Genomic DNA, 16,906 nt, shown 5'->3' on the forward strand with positions numbered 1-16,906 from the left:
TAAATGCTTTACTTTCACCTTCTTCCGCCTTAAACTTATTTAGGGTTTCTTCCCAAACTCTCTTCTTTCTTGAACAATTATTCACCGATATCCTATTCCTTCCAATTCAATTCACCAATGGGCAAGAAGAAACCCAAGGACCCGCAACAAACTCTTCAAACCGACACCGATCCACCCCCTTCCAGCATTTTCAACAAGCTCTTTGGCAACGCGCCGGAACAGGGCACCGCAACCGCTGCCTCTCTATTTTCCGACGACAACCCTTTTCGGAGAAAACCTGCTCCACTTTCTGACACAACCAACCAAGCTCACATCCCTAACAACGGCGACGCCGAGAACCGCGATGCCGGCGACGAGAAAAAACGCAAGAGGAACAAAGAGAAAATTCCGGCCCTTGATCCAGTTTCTGTAACCGATGTTTTGGATAGCTCGGAGAAGAAGAGGAAACGAGGTTCTGATGAAGGAAGAGAAGGAGGCCTTGAGTTGGGTGCAGAAGCAATTGGGAAAAGAAAGAGAAAAAGGGACGAGGTTGAAAGAGAGTGGGAGGAGAAGAGATATGGGCCGGTGGATGAAGTTCAAAAGGAAGGGATTGAGAGTAAAACTGTTGGGAACAAGAGGAAGACATTGGATGATCCAGCTGATACGATGGTTGCAAAGGAGGGTTTTGATGACGAAGATAAGCTTTTGAGGACTGTCTTTGTTGGGAATTTGCCTCTCAAGGTGAAAAAGAAGATTCTGTTGAAGGAGTTTAAAAAGTTTGGTGAGGTCGAGTCTGTGAGGATTCGTTCTATTCCTTTACAAGATGTAGGTTTTCCTCTTCTTTTGTGTGAGTTTGTTTGGTACGAGGTTTTAATTTTTTTTATTGGAATGATAACTTCATGCTTTTTGTTCTTCTTTCGTGGTGAACCAGACCAAGAAACCTAGAAAGGGAGCTATCCTTGCGAAGAAAATAAATGATGCCGGAGATAGGTAATTTTCTGAATTGTTGATGGTTTGTTTGTGAATGCGGTTATTTTTTATGACATTTATTTTGAAATGATTCCATGGATTCTTTAGAAAGGTAAAACCGGTTTGTTTTTGGCTTCGAGAAATCATTCATTATGTTTGTTTTTATTTATTTCATTCTAAGGAGAACTACAAAAGCTCCTTTCATACATTTTATTTTGCAAATAGGTATAGGTTTCTTCCGGTGGTTTTAGGTGACTTGTACTGAGTCTAATAACAATAGAAGCCTTTTCTGTTTAGAGGATGCTTTTTATCCGTTTCTAACACACAAATGTTGTATTTTTTTTGGCAGTGTACATGCATACATTGTTTACAAAACCGAGCAATCGGCACAGGCTTCTTTGTCTCACAACATGTCACTGGTATGCCCTTGGCTCTCAAAGTTGAGGTGGATTGGATCAAATATGCTGTTTACCTTGTATTTCTTTTTGTTGGAATGTTAGTAGTTGACTTTTTTAAATATTATTGTGTAATCATCTGGTTGTAGGTCGAAGGAAATCACATTCGTGTTGATAGGGCATGCCCACCCCGCAAGAAACATAAAGGGGAAAGTGTTCCTCTTTATGACAACAAGAGAACTGTTTTTGTGGGCAACCTCCCATTTGATGTGAAGGTGTGTTTCGAAGAGATAATTTTATATTCGAGGCCATAGAATTGTGTTATTGTTGTCTAATAGATCTATAATATGATCCTTTGTACAGGATGAAGAGCTTTATCAGTTATTTTGTGGCATATCCAACCTGGAATCAAGTGTAGAAGCTGTCAGAGTTGTTCGAGATCCTCATCTTAATGTTGGAAAGGGTATTGCTTATGTGCTATTTAAAACAAAGGTGTGTTCAGGGGCCTGAATAGTGCATTTTTCATATACTTTCTTAGTATAGGCTCTTTTCATATTTAGTTCAAGTATTTTATAGTTGATGTTCTTGTGTGCCTTGCTTTTGGTGAAATTATTGGGGTCTTTGTGGTTGACAAGGCCATAGAGACCATTTTTTTTGTTTGTATGATTTCTTTTGGAATTGCTTGTTATCTATTTCTGAAAAGGAGATACTTTTGTGCTATAGATTGCCTTGTTTCGATTGTTTGTTTACCTACCTGTGTGTGTTACGGGTTGGTGCTTTATATTTTATAGCATGTCTTTTGTTTAACTAGGTACATACATGTCATTTTCATAAAATACCTTGTTTCAACGAGTTTAGTATTAGTTAGACTTAGAGACTCTGATATTTTGGTGGAGTGATGCATTATGCCTCAGGCCATTGTTGATATACTGCTGCTGTGTTTTGAGTTAGTAGGAGAAATAGCTGTCAATGGTTCCTTCCTGCTGCTACTGTTACTGTCATTCATTCACCGGGCAAAATCCCATATTTAAAATCTTGTTTTAATGCATCATTAATAAGCCATTTCGTGGTATTTTTGCGTTTTCGTGATGTTTTAAATCAGAACAACTCGTATGTTTCTGATTTGTGAAACCAAACACCTTGCACCGAGCAACTTCTGGCAGTGTTTTTGGTCACTCCTTTATGTGTCACTGCACTATTTTCTTTATCTGTTCATGTGCTCAGCTATGTAGAGAGGTCTCTGTCCTCTTCCCCATCTCAGCATACCTGTTTCCTTCTTTTTTTTTCTTGCTGAGTGGCAGGATAGTCTCACCTGCTCTGTTTTCTTAAGGTGTTGCCCTACCTTTAAAAGAGGTCTTTATTTTTTATTTTTTTCCTTTTTATGTTCCTTGGCTTCTGTTGTTACCAAATAACTGCATTCCATGAAGAGGCATTGATTTTTTAGTATTAATAAATTATAAATTTGTCTAGTTATTTTCTTATTTTTGCAACAGTCATCTTACATAGAAATACAACTTAATTGGTATGTCTGTTATCTCAAAGTAGAAGTTATCTTGCATTGGGTTATCCCGTTAGCTGGCTGTTGTGTACTGCATTTTAATTCCGCATGATTTAAGCTCTGTTTACGTGTGTCCGATTACATTAGTCCACAACTCCACATTCTTGTAAAGCTCACTAAGTTGTGACCATGCAGATATGACGAGATCATACAAGTTTAGATTGATGAATGATATAAACTCGGTATATTGTTACATAGTGTTTGGAAATCCCCCAGATTACAACACTGCAGAAAGCTCTCAGTGCCCTTTGCCCCTTATAAATGACAACATGATCTGTCAACCTCCCTTCAATTTTTTAGGCAATTTGTACTAATCTTCTCTTCTCAGCCCTACAATCCAACAAAGATCAACAACTAACTCTCTCGCCCACTTGCATAAGTTAAAAACCCTATGATATTGTCATTAACAGACCTATGAGTGACACCTTATTCTGCACGTAAATTCAATGAATTGAAATCCATATCTGTAGTCCAATATCTGTGGCGAGGACTTCTGGCCTTCTAAGTGCGGTTTATTGTATGAAGACAGAATGAACATTTTAGGGTTTCTTGTGTTGATTACGACTTTGTAAATGAACTGTTACTTCATTAGATTTATACTGCTAATTCTTCAAATTTACTGGTATAAAGTCACAGTGTCGTGTTGGTATTCAAAATGGTGTTTGATTGGTTGTGAATTTAGACATGTTAGGTTGTTATTAGAGGTAGTGTTATTGCATTCAAAATAAACGTGCCATAAAGAATGTTCAAACTTCTTTCATGTCTATAGACCCATATGTCAATAAATTATTAAAGTTTTGTTTTGTAAATGCAGGAAGCTGCTAAATTTGTTATTAAGAGAAGGAACTTGAAGCTTCGAGACAGAGAGTTGAGACTCTCTCATGCCAAAGAAGATGCTACCCCATCTAAAAGGCCAAACCCATCGTCAACACAAGGTCATACCCCTTCTAAAAGGCCAAACAGATCATCAACACAAGCTCCTGGTACTCCTGCAAAGAAATTTTCAGTGGCTTCACGGTCTCCTTCTAGCAGTGTTAACAGATCAAACAGAAAAGGCAATGCATCTTATCAGGGTCTACGTGCAACCAAATCAGATGTGCAGAAGAAAAGCCAGGGTGGAGAAAAGCCAAAACAACGCCTGACAAAGAGACCTTCAGTGGCTGCCAGAAAGGCTAAAGCAAAATTGCAGGAGAGTGGTGCACAAAAACAAGCAGGGTTAAAACGCAAGCTTGATACTCGTACTCCAGACAGCACCATGCGTAATAAGAAAGTAAAAAAGAACAGGTAGCTTGTTTCTTATGCGGGGATTATTTAGTTCTCTGGTTAGACCTTAGCTATAGCTTGTTTCTCCATAGTTAGAGCTTAGCCATGGAGAAGAAGATTTTGTAGCATGGATTCAAGGCAATGGGAGATTTCTCTTATAGTTCTCAGTGGATGGACTTGGCACATTTGATGGTGACTCATGAAGATGAATCAAGAAATCAATGGACAGGGATTTAACTTTGTCTCGTCATTTATTATTTTAAATTTGATATGTAACTTTAGTTTATAGTGTGCTTTCATTGGTAGGTTGTAATTTTCAACTTTATGCCTGGTTATAGGCTTTTCTGCGTGCCCCCTACCTTTGGAAGGAGCATTTTTCGATTCTTTCACGACAACTTTTTTTAATTATATTGTTTTATACATTATTATTGGGCAGAGTTTTTTTTTTTTTTTTTGTCATTTTATTAACTGGGTTGGTAACATGGTGGACGATGAAATGTATCTGTCATCTATGGTCATCTATGGGAGAATTTATTTATTTTTCTTTGGTTTCTCATTAAAATTTTGTAACTATATATGGTTTTAATGTTGGATAAAATAGTAGATGGTCAATTTTAATATTGAATTGTTTTAATATAATGAACTTAAATCATATTATTCTGAAATGATTTTCAATTATTATCTAAAAATCATTAACTAAGTAATTTTTTTTTAATTTAATACAAATAAAATAATAATATATTTAATTTTTATGCGATAAATTGTTTATAGTTTAACATTATATTTTTATTGAAAGTAATTATAATTTACTTATACACTTAAAATTAGATTATTTCACAGTATACTTTTGAATGATTGTAGAATTATTTATTTTTTAGTTTGTTACAATTAAGAATTTTTATGAGAAAGAAAATAACTCTCTATCTTCATTTAAAACCAATATAAACCAATATAAAATGATAAATATAATTTTGGTTCCAAATTAATATTATAGCTAATAATAAAACTACATAAAATATCGAAAAATGTCAGATTTAAAAATAAATAAATAAAATTAAACGAATTTATACAATTTAACTCTATTACTTTTTTAGTTTTAAATTTATAATATGGAAAGAAAATAATCGTGCATATCATTTTAATATATTATTATTAACTTTATGTTTACAAATAAAATTCCAATTTATGATGCATTGAAAATTTTATCTTATTATATAAATTGTTATAATATCTAATTTAATTCATATATTATTTGTAATAAAAATAAAATATGAAAACTAAATTGTTGAAAGATAAAAATAGTATATAATTATTTATTTATATCAAACAATAAATATATCATTTAGTTAAATTTTGCAACTAAAACATCTATTTATTTTAACTTTAAATAATTTTTATCTTAATTAATTTTTTAACATTAATCAAACTTAAATTTATCAACTTTTATCCAAACAAATACTAATTTGTAATTCAGTTAAGTTACATTTATTTTTTATTTTTTACTTTACCAATCCAAAGAACAATTAGGACATTGACCCGTTCCCTTGATCTGTGAATAAATATGAAACAATATTCTATTGCATTGTAATAAACCTATGACGGTTTAAGGTCCAAACACATAAAATTTTTACTTTTTTTATTAATATATTCTTATTAAATTAATTAATATATTTCTATTAAATTAAATTATATTTTATTATGAGTGATTTTTAATTTGTACAATAAATTATTTTATTAACAGAAAAATATCTCATACTTATATTTATGTATGTTTTAAATTCTCAAAATTAAAACATATTTTAACTTCAATAATTTTATTAGTAAATAAAAATACTATTTTTAAATTTATTTTAGACTTTTTCAAATTGCCCTAATCAATTGACCCGCATTAAAGTTATTTTCTTCTGAAGCTATTGAAAACCTAGAAAGCATTAAAACCCTAAAAAGCTTAGGTGCAACGACAATAAAATGTCACCATTTCATATTGATAAGGGTGTGTTCTAGAATGACTACATTTATAAGTTTTGTCTACATGGGACTTGGGTTTGTTTTTCCCTACCTTGTAGGTTATGCTTGTCCGCAAATTTGCAATGAAGAATGTATTGAGATGAGTGGAAGTAAAGAAGCATTAGAATATGCAATTTTCTAACATAATGAACAACTCTCATTATTCAATTGTATTTTTCAATCACAGAAGATTGCCATTGTCATCTCACAATTATATTATTCTCAGTTCCCAACTTGCCGGAGGCAGTATTCAACTTTATGAACAAGTCACATTCAGGTTTAAATTTTAGGTATAAAAAATACATATAGATAACACTTTTAACACATTCTTCAATTCATCATTTGATATTTTGTTTAATACATAGTATACATTCCAAAACTCAATTCTTGATTGAGAAGAAAATGAGTTGGTTCAAGTATAAAGATTAATTTTACTTGAGAGAGTGTGAACTTTTAAAATATTTAGCATAGTAGTAACCCATGCTTACACACTTTTCTTCACGGTTGGCGCAGTAGGTTCCATATCCTACCTGCCCCCAAAATGCACATGATGCATTGATTTCATGTACTTTAATTGATTGCAAAACGAAAGACTGGGAAAGTGAAAGAGTGATGATTGATGTGTAACCAAAATGATGGGAAAGATGAAGAGAACTTCTTTTTGTGCATGTAAACATCGACAAAATAACTACCATTCAATAAGTGAATGTTTTACACATATCAATTCGTGAACAATGTACATAACTAATTCAGCCAATCGTCGTTTCTTGCCACTAGCATAGATCCGACCAGTCATATATGCTTGTCTTGAACTACTGCAGCATTTGGAATAATCTATTTGCAGAGAATCACAATGAAATTGCCTTTTTTTTTTGGTTTTTGTTTTTTTCTTTTGGAGATCTGTACAAATACTGAACTGATATTAGCTGTCAGGAGAACAAGGCCATCATACAGCAATGATTCTTGGCCTATAAAATGCTATGATTCGTTCTTGCTCATTAATGTGGGTGTAACCGACACAACACCAATGAGGAACAACGTTGCAACTGAGTTGAAATCATAAAGATCCCCCATGGATTTTAACTCCCCAAGAGCTAACCCAGCCTGCATAACAAAACCAGAAACTCAAATGCAATCAGAGACAACTCAGATATTCATTAAGATACATTTTCTCTCTCTCTCTCTCTCTCTCTCTCTCTCTATTAGAATCACACCATTAATACATTTCACTCTTCTCTGTCCTCTTTTTGTATACTTGTTGTAATATTTATTGTGCAAATAACATTTCCAAATATGAAATGTTTTTGGTAGGCCACGTACCTTGACAGTGACATAAGCCGCAGGTATGAGTCCAATAACAGTTGCAAAGAGGAAGATATGATAAGGCACATCCACAATTGGTGAAGCAAAATTAATAAATGTATTGGGCAAGGTTGGAGTCAATCTCAGAAAAAGCATGTAGTTCAACAAACTCTTTCTTCTTCTAGCCACCTATGATACAAACAAGTAACTTTTTCAGTTCCATGTAAATATTGGATCAAAACCAATGTGGTGGGAAAGATGAAACATAAAACAAACCTGGGTTTGGAAGAATTTCAACTTGTCAGGCCAGAGGGATGAGAGAATTGGACGTCCAATCATTTTAGACAGGAAGTAGCATGAAGAGGCTCCTGCTGTAGCAGTGAACACGACCAGTGCCATTCCTTTAAAGACTCCAAAGAGTGCTCCAGCAAGCAATGACATGAAAACAGTCCCTGGAATCATGAAAGTCTGCATGAAAATATATACCACGCAGTACCCCACCAAGACTTGTGCAGTGTAGTCACTTGTATAGCTCTCAAGGTTATCTCTACAAAAATAAATAAAACTTTGTATTATACTCAACTTCCTGTTCTACATTCAGGATCCACCAAATTCCCTTTTCTACACAAGCACAAACATTTTTAAAACATAGGAGAAATTACATACTATCCACTCATTGGAATGAAATGCATAGTTAATAGACTATCTCAAAGCATAGAACATTCCGTCAACAACAACAATAACCATAACGTTGCACCAAGGTTCATCCTCAGTCAAATACAGTGGAACAATAAGAAAACATATTGCTTGATCTCAGTCAAAGTCCCACAGCTGAAGAGTTGGTCGGTGTTGCAAATTGCAAGTTGCAACTATTTTTTTATTTAAAGATGGAAACAAGTTTATCAGAAAATAGAAAAAAAGATTATTACAAGTTAGAACCTAGGACTAACTGCAAACTGAGCCAAAGTGTTGTCAACTGAACCCTAGGATAGCACGTGAACCTTCAATTAATATACACTCGCAACTTGCAAGATGCCAGTTTGTTGACTCAAAGCAAAAACCTCGATTAATTTATTAACAATAAGAAACCTAATATTCTCATGTACTCCATCCAAGCTGCGGGATCCCTCAAGACTCAAACACCCTTTTCAGATCTGCTTTTCAAAGGGATAGAACAGAGAAAAGGAAGAGAAAGAAAATAAATAAATTAAAATAACCTAATCCTATTTACACAGAATCCTTATAAACAGCATTCCCAAATCACGATTTTAATTAATCATCATGATTGGACCGAAATCACGGTTCCGGGTCAGATCTTTTAAACGAAATAAACCAGATTTGACAATTAGAACATTCATTTAAACATCAATGAATTTTGCGACAAACTAATCATCATTAAATTGATAAAAACCGCATCTTGTACCGCAGAGAAAACACCCAATAAGAAAACAGAGAAGAAAGGGGAATCCCAACAACGAAAACGAAGTAAAGGTTGGTCTTTTTCTTTGGTTTTGAACATTCACGTGTAAAATAACAGAAAAGGGAATGTCGGTTGGAACATTACCGAAGGAGTTTAAGGTCTTGGAGGGTGCGGGGGAGCTTCAGAAAGCTATAATCGGAATCGGGCATGGTTAGGTACACGCCGGCTAGACCCACCGCGAAAATCAAAGCCACCGTTGAAACCACCGTGGTTTCCCAAAAGCTCAACGGAAACTTGGACGGCGTTGGCACGGATTGCTCCACAACCGTCGTCTTTGCACCCTCCATCTCCTGCTCTCTTTCCTTCTCTTCTCTGCCTTATCTTGAGGAGAGAGAGAGAGAGAAAGACAAGAGTTTCACAGAGACAAAGAATATTGGTGGTTGGAGGAGTATATGTATATCAAAGGAACCAATCAACTAACTCGTATTTTTTTTATTCATATTTTTATATGTAACAAAAAATAATTATTATCTGGTTTTATTTTAACTTACGAACAGATAGTTAACCACTTTGATCAAAATTGAATTTCCATTTGAAATATTATCAAATCCAAATTTATCCTTTTTGATCAAATTAGCTTCGTGAAAATACAAATTCAAACACTTGACAAATATATAAAACCAGTCATGTTCATTTAAGTTAAGTTTATATTTATTTGGATTTTTTAGGCTTAATCACTTTTTTTTCTAAGGTGTTTTTTTTATTTATCTCATTCTATTAAATTAATAGTAACAATATTACTATAATAACATAAAAATGTGACCAAATTAAAAATGTTATTAATCATTTTGACAAAATGCTTAAAAGATTGTTTATGAGAGGTTTTAGATAAGGGTGAAGTTTTGAAAAAGGTTTCCTATTTCAAAATAACCAACAGAATTATTGGTTAGTACGTATCTCTCCAAGAAAAAGCAATATTTAATTCATTAATCGAATAACAATGGTAACTTGTAAGTTAGATTAAAAAAATAAAAAACAAATTGTGCAGGTGCATGTGGGTCCCATAAAACAGCCCAAATATAGTTTATCCCACATGGTACTGTTTTATTTATTGTTTCATTTTTTGTTGTTGGAGTGGAACATGGTACTTGTTTCTTCATTAAAATTGTGGGGTGAAGTGTCACGCAATAAGCACGTGGGAGTGTGAACATGAAGGAGGAGAAGGCGACGTCGTATTGCAAAGCCGTTAATTATTGAATAACGTCCAATGCGGTATCAAGAATATGGCCACCCCGTTATGTTGTTTTCTGTTTTGTCGTTTCTGAGTGCACTGTTTCTTTGCTCAAACCCCCCTTTTTTTTCTTTCTTTCCTTTTCCTAATATTTGTTGTAGCACTTTTTCTTTTGTTTCATTTATTGTGGTCAAACTTATTTCTTCCAAAGCATATTTAATTTATAATTTTATATTATCTTCATCCATTACATTTTCTCATAAAAAAAAAGATATCACAAGCTTTCAATAAACAATTACATAAAGAGAAACAAAGAAAAGTTAGAATGAAATTTATAAACTAAAATTAACTTTTTACGCTATTATGTATTAGTATATGGAAAAGTTTGTTTTTATTTCTTTATTAAAATTATTTTTTAAAAAAAAATATAAGAAAATGTATTAGTTTGAGTACAAATTAATTTTAATATATGAGAAAATATATTTACTTATTTTTCTTCTTTTAAAAAAAAATCTTATCCCATGGTGACAAATAGAAATATTTGATTTTCTTTAAAGATGTGTTTATATTCATTACGTGTTGGAATATAAAATTGTATGTAAAGAATATGCTTGTTAGAAGAGTACACAATTTTAATTGGATCATTTTTCTTTGATCTTGGGGTGATTGACTTGAATTATCTCAAGAAGCAATAATTCTATTATAGAAAAATAAAAGTACTAAAGTAAAATTTTAAAAAGTATTTTACTAAAATATGCATTATATATATATATATATATATATATATATATAATTTTATAGATATCATTTAAATTTAAAAATATATTATATTTTATTTGAATTTTTTAAAATATAATTAAATGACTTATTGGTCTACATAAAGTTAAATTAAACTTAAAAATGATCCTATATTCAGCATACCAGATAAACCAAATCAAATCAAAACATATTTATCAGGTGTTCCTTAAAAATAAATTAAGAAGGAACTTATACATTTAATATTATCTTTAGAATATAATTATTAAGTTTAGTTTAAATACACTGGTAACTATTTACATTGTTACATAATATAGTTTAAAATAATTGACTATAATATCCTAAAATAATTACAAACGACAATTCTGTTGTATAATAATTTATAATTAGGTAACAGTATGGTAAATTGTTTTAAGAAACTTTAAGAATTGGTAAAACAAAAGGTACTTTAAGAAAGTAAGAAATGATTTGGTTTTGCTTATCTTAGGGATATTCAACTAATAGATTGATTGGACTCAGCGAATTTTTGGTCCAGTATTTACGAGCATTAAAAAGCATGACAAACGATTTAATCAATAATAAATTTGCGTTAATGCATAATAAATTAAGCACACGTCACAGAAAAAGTAAGACATTTACGCCCTTATCTGAAACGGAATATACATAAAAGCACGCAAGAAGTTCAAAAATACCCATGAATAATAAATAGTACAACAAAAATTGTCAAATTAAAATAGGATAAATGAATAAATATTACGGTAAATATTTATTTAAGTTCCATCCATTCAAGTCAGTATCCACTTAAATCTGTATTTAGGGAGAAAAAAAATTGGATTAATAATTTTAAGATTTTATTTAAAAAAAATGTAAAATTATTTGATTTTATATTATGATACACTTTATTATATTATATATATATATATATATATATTTCTTATTTTTTTGACATATTTTTTATATCTATTTTATATTTTTCATATTTTTGTATTTTTAAAATTTTTAACATTTATAATATTTTATACTATAATATAATTATATGATTCTTATTCTTAGTATCTTTATATTGTAATTTAACTTTTAAAATTTAAAAATTTTATAAGGTAACATTCTAATTAAATTCGTATCAAACTTTCAATATCAAATTTAAGTGAATTTTATTTTATCGAAGATGTTCATCGTCCTTTTTGGCTACAAGCTCATCTTTTCGGTTCAATTATATTTTATGAGAATAAATTATGAATAAAGAATCAGCTTACTTACTATATTATTCACTTTTGGATGGTTGTTGTGTGCAATTTGAATAAAGTTCCTCATTTAAATATAGAAAATATATTGAAACATTATCATTATTCATCAAACTGTTGGGAATAGTCCAAGTGTGAGTCAAAAAGTCCCACATTGGATAGAAAAGATAAAGTTAAACACTATATAAGAATAAAGACCCATAACAACATTGCCTTAAGGTTTTGGTGTAAAAGTGGTGTCTAAGGTCTTATATGTGTAAGACTAATGTCATATAACCATATAGAACCACAATCTCTCAATGACCATAACTAACCATATGCCATAACCATGCCCATAACCGTATATGAAAAATATATATAACCTATCAGTGGTATCAGAGCCGATGGTTCGGAGTGACTGACCGCATAACCATAACCAAAAAGGGGTCACCGAAGTGACTGACCGCATAACCATAACCAAAGGGGTCACTCATACACACCTGAAGGGAAATATACCATATGAAAAAAAAGGAAAAAAAAACAAGGGACTCACCCTTGAGGGGAGATGTTGGGAATAGTCCAAGTGTGAGTCAAAAAGTCCCACATTGGATAGAAAAGATAAAGTTAAACACTATATAAGAATAAAGACCCATAACAACATTGCCTTAAGGTTTTGGTGTAAAAGTGGTGTCTAAGGTCTTATATGTGTAAGACTAATGTCATATAACCATATAGAACCACAATCTCTCAATGACCATAACTAACCATATGCCATAACCATGCCCATAACCGTATATGAAAAATATATATAACCTATCAGTATAAAAAACCATGATTAATTCATCATACATGTAAATATTAATGAATTTGTGTCTAGTAAGATATTTTTTATAATTAAATATTAAATTTGTATATTAAATTTTGATAAATAAATTTATACATTACCATTATTTATCACATAAAAAATATTATTAATTTGTCATGTATATTTCCAAATCATGCATGCAAATATTAAAGAGCTACGCTCTATTTCAAGTTATATCATAGATAAACATGAAATGTTATTTGAAAAATTAGTGATAAATAAATTTTTTCAAAACTAACATGTACATATTAAAAGTGGGGTGAAATTCTTAGTATTAAGATAATAAAAATTATTTGTTAATAAGTAAAATGTATATATAAGTTTCATTCAACCACCGAAGGTCTCAAACTATCTTGGATATATCTTTACCATCATCAAGGATCATGTCACTTATACAAAATCACATATACATTATATAAGTTATTTATTCATTATCCATAACCCACAAATGACCATCGAAAAAGAAAATTTGTTATGCTTACACAATATCATATATCTCCTCATTAATCTCCTGTCTTTCAAAGTATATGTAATTAATCTCACATTTTATACATCGTATATCACAACATATACAAAAACATAAACACACACCACCTTTTCAACATACACAATCTATTTCACTTGAGCAATATACTTGTTTGTGTTGGGATGATGAAAATAACATGTCTTGAAAAGTCTCACATTGCCTAGGATAACTAAGGAGGTGAGTGTTAGTGACTATATAATGGGCTCTAAGTCCATAGTGTTCCTTGCCTCGAGTCAAAGGATTGAGAGTATTTTTTGTATGTTGTACAAATTTACACATAGTGATTATTTCTTATGGTTGTGGCTTTTCTCCGTATTTGGAGTTTCTACGATATATTCTATGTGTTAATCTTATTCCTCTATTAATGAGGTGAATATTTGGGATAAAGACGGTGATATTCTTAATTGATTATGTGTTTTTTCCAATAGTTACTTGAGTAATTAGTGAACAATAATCTCTTAGGCTTCGCTGCAAGCTTTGTTGCTTGAGTAACAATCAACGTTCAATCACTTATTGGAACACTCGCCAACATATTTTAAAGAATTCCCACACAACCTTATAAAGTTTAAAAGTTCACTCAACACTTAAGTTTTGTAGGCCACATGTCTCATACCGCTTCATATCAAGGCACTTTTACTTTTTTATCATCAAGCTTAAGTGTTCTTAGTCAACACCAAAATCACTCGAGCATCTTGTCCAGCGCTAGAGTGATACTTTTGAGAAGAAAAAATCATATTTGTATTGTTTTCATTCAAACTATAATTTGTGTCTTAAACTATGTAACATGTTGCTTGAGTGACCAACACCTCGCTGATTTGATGTAAGATAATTAATACAATGGTTGCACACTTTCAACAATCACACATCATAACAGAGCTAACCATTATCCTTTCATTTCTCTATACTCTATACTCTATACATACAAAAACACTTATGCAATATATTTTAGTTATTTACTCCCCTTACATAAATTAAATTGCATTTAATTCAATAATCATTTAAGAATCATATAATCCAAACCACACACTTAAGTTTCTACATCAACAACACCTTCTCTTACACCCGAAAGAGAAAAAAAATTGAAAATTTATATCTAAGATTGATTAAATACACTAAAACCAAATTTAATTAATTCAAATACTTATTTAGCTTCTAAAATTTCAGTTTGACAGAATTTTTTTGGGTCATAATTGTATTTTTGGAAAGCAGGAATACATATAAATGAATATTTTTAAACTAAAAATTTCAAAATAAATGTCAATTTTTTATTTATAAACTTCTTTTTATTTTCTCTAAATTCTATTACTAAAATGTTATGATTTTACTGTATAAATTAGTTAACTGAATTATTTTATTATTTTATTTATTTTCATATTTTATATAGCCTGATTTAGAACATTTAAATTTTGAAAATTATATAATGTACACAAATAAGACTTAGAAAATTCAAAATTTATACCATAATATGACAAATATGGTATTGACAAAATTTGGAAAGAACTTTATACCTAATATTGTATGAACATTTTCTATTCAGGTATTTTTATTAATAATTAATGGATTATCGAATTATTTAAATGATGCAACAAATAGTAAGTTATATACCACAAGTTTTGTTTATCGCATGCTATATCAAAATTAAACCTAGTATATGTTTGATATTTTTTAAATTATGATCCAGGATTATCATGTACTTTCACATAGAATAAGTAAAGTTTGATTCATTTACAATCATTGGGTCAAGGGTAATGATAAGAATGAAAACATGTATAGTAAGATGCTCTTATGATGTCAAAGCTTGTCTGATTCAGTGGTTAAAGAAAACAACGATGCAACATAAAGTGCATTATATCTCAAAAAGAAAGAAAATTATATCACTTTGTCTTCCATGACAACTACTATTGATTTCTATGTTTTTAAACTAATCTGAAATTTTTTTAGTGTAAAATATATTTTTGGGACCTTTATTTTATATTTTAAAAGTTGACCTTGGTCTCAAATATTTGCTGTACGTTAAAAACATTATACTCTTGATCCTTAAAATAGTTATTAATATCTCATGACATGGTGAACTAGAAAATATACTTAAATAACAAAATATATGTAAAATATATTTTTGTCTATAAATAAGCGTACTACAGATACAGAGAAAATATTTATTTAAATAAGTATATTAATTTAGTTTGAATTGTTGAATATTTAGATGACGTGAAGTAACTAGGACGATCTCTTCCTCCTCCAATTATTTACTCAAGTATATCAATCAATATTCATATTGTATGGGTTAATTATAATAACATCATTTCCAATTTTTTACATAATTAATATTAGTCACAAGAATAAGGTATCAATTCAGTGTAAAGACAAAATTGACAGAGTAACATTCCATAAGTTAGAGGAATGAAAATAGGTTATAAATTTTTAGAGTTAAATTGAATATGAATTTATAAGAGATATATGAAAAATATTTTATCTTGATTTTATTATCATGTATCAATATTGTGATATGCATTTAAAGGTGTTGTATTAAAACAGGCATGTAGAGAAATTTTGAGGCTTAGCCTATGTATGATATATTATTTTAAAAGATGATAAGAATTATTTTAAAATAAATCTATCAGAATTGAATTTAACAAAAAAAAAAAGTACATTCAGTATACTCTTTAGTTTATTTGCTCGGTTTTTTTAATATAAAGTTAAAAACATCATCTATATTTATTCCATTTAATCAATCATTTTTACTGGTTAAGAAATAAATAGAGAGTAAAAGTATTAGTTATATAAAAAATTATATAATATTTATCTTTATTTCTTACATATTGAATTTTAAAATGACATCAACTTTTTTTTTGGTCCACCAACTCTGTGTTATGGGTTTAAAAAATGTTACCGGGCCCATTAGGAGTTTTGGGCTGACAATAGTTTTAAGGATGCCTGCACCTCCCTTTTTTCTTCGTCTATCTCCATAAGTTATAATATTCTCATTCATTCTATCCTTTATTCAAAAATATTAAAAAACTTGAAATTCTAATTTCACATTCTCTTCACTTCCTGAATGTCCTGCACCTCCCTCCCTTTTGTTTCTTTTCCTTCATTTACACAATTGTGCAAAATTGAACAAAGTTGTGCAAGATTGAAGGCGAAATCACCACCCGACCAGATGGGAGGTGAAAGAATGAAGGAAAAGAAAAAAAATTAGAGAAGAATAACATTAGAAAGAAGTTGTTTGGAAGTTGTTTGGTTTATTTAAATAGAAAAAATTATGTAAAAAGTGTTCCAAAGGTATTTTGGAAAAGTTTTTTGTATTATAAAATATGTTTCATAAAGCGTTTCCAAATAAAAATATCTTCTGAAACCGTTAATCCAGAATATAAAATTTCTGAAATAAGTATTCTTGAAGGCATTTTTCAAA

General features: G+C 30.5%; 2 protein-coding genes across 2 annotated transcripts; one reads left to right on the forward strand and one right to left on the reverse strand.

Annotated features, from left to right (window-relative positions):
- LOC114173780 (nucleolar protein 12) lies at window positions 1-4,599 on the forward strand. The gene is made up of 6 exons (XM_028058373.1): window positions 1-804; window positions 911-969; window positions 1,298-1,367; window positions 1,493-1,618; window positions 1,707-1,835; window positions 3,716-4,599. Exons 1-6 carry the CDS (start codon window positions 118-120, stop codon window positions 4,187-4,189), a joined length of 1,545 nt encoding a protein of 514 aa, XP_027914174.1. The 5' UTR covers window positions 1-117; the 3' UTR covers window positions 4,190-4,599.
- Window positions 4,600-6,804: 2,205 nt separating this feature from the next.
- Window positions 6,805-9,337, reverse strand: LOC114174283 (uncharacterized membrane protein At4g09580). Its single transcript, XM_028059098.1, has 4 exons — window positions 9,038-9,337; window positions 7,750-8,020; window positions 7,492-7,662; window positions 6,805-7,275 (listed from the first exon to the last, which is right to left on the reverse strand). The coding sequence occupies exons 1-4, from the start codon at window positions 9,238-9,240 to the stop codon at window positions 7,150-7,152; spliced, it is 771 nt and encodes a 256-aa protein (XP_027914899.1). The 5' UTR covers window positions 9,241-9,337; the 3' UTR covers window positions 6,805-7,149.
- Window positions 9,338-16,906: the final 7,569 nt, after the last annotated feature.

Source organism: Vigna unguiculata, chromosome 2 (genome assembly GCF_004118075.2).
Source record: "Vigna unguiculata cultivar IT97K-499-35 chromosome 2, ASM411807v1, whole genome shotgun sequence".
NCBI lineage: Eukaryota > Viridiplantae > Streptophyta > Magnoliopsida > Fabales > Fabaceae > Vigna > Vigna unguiculata.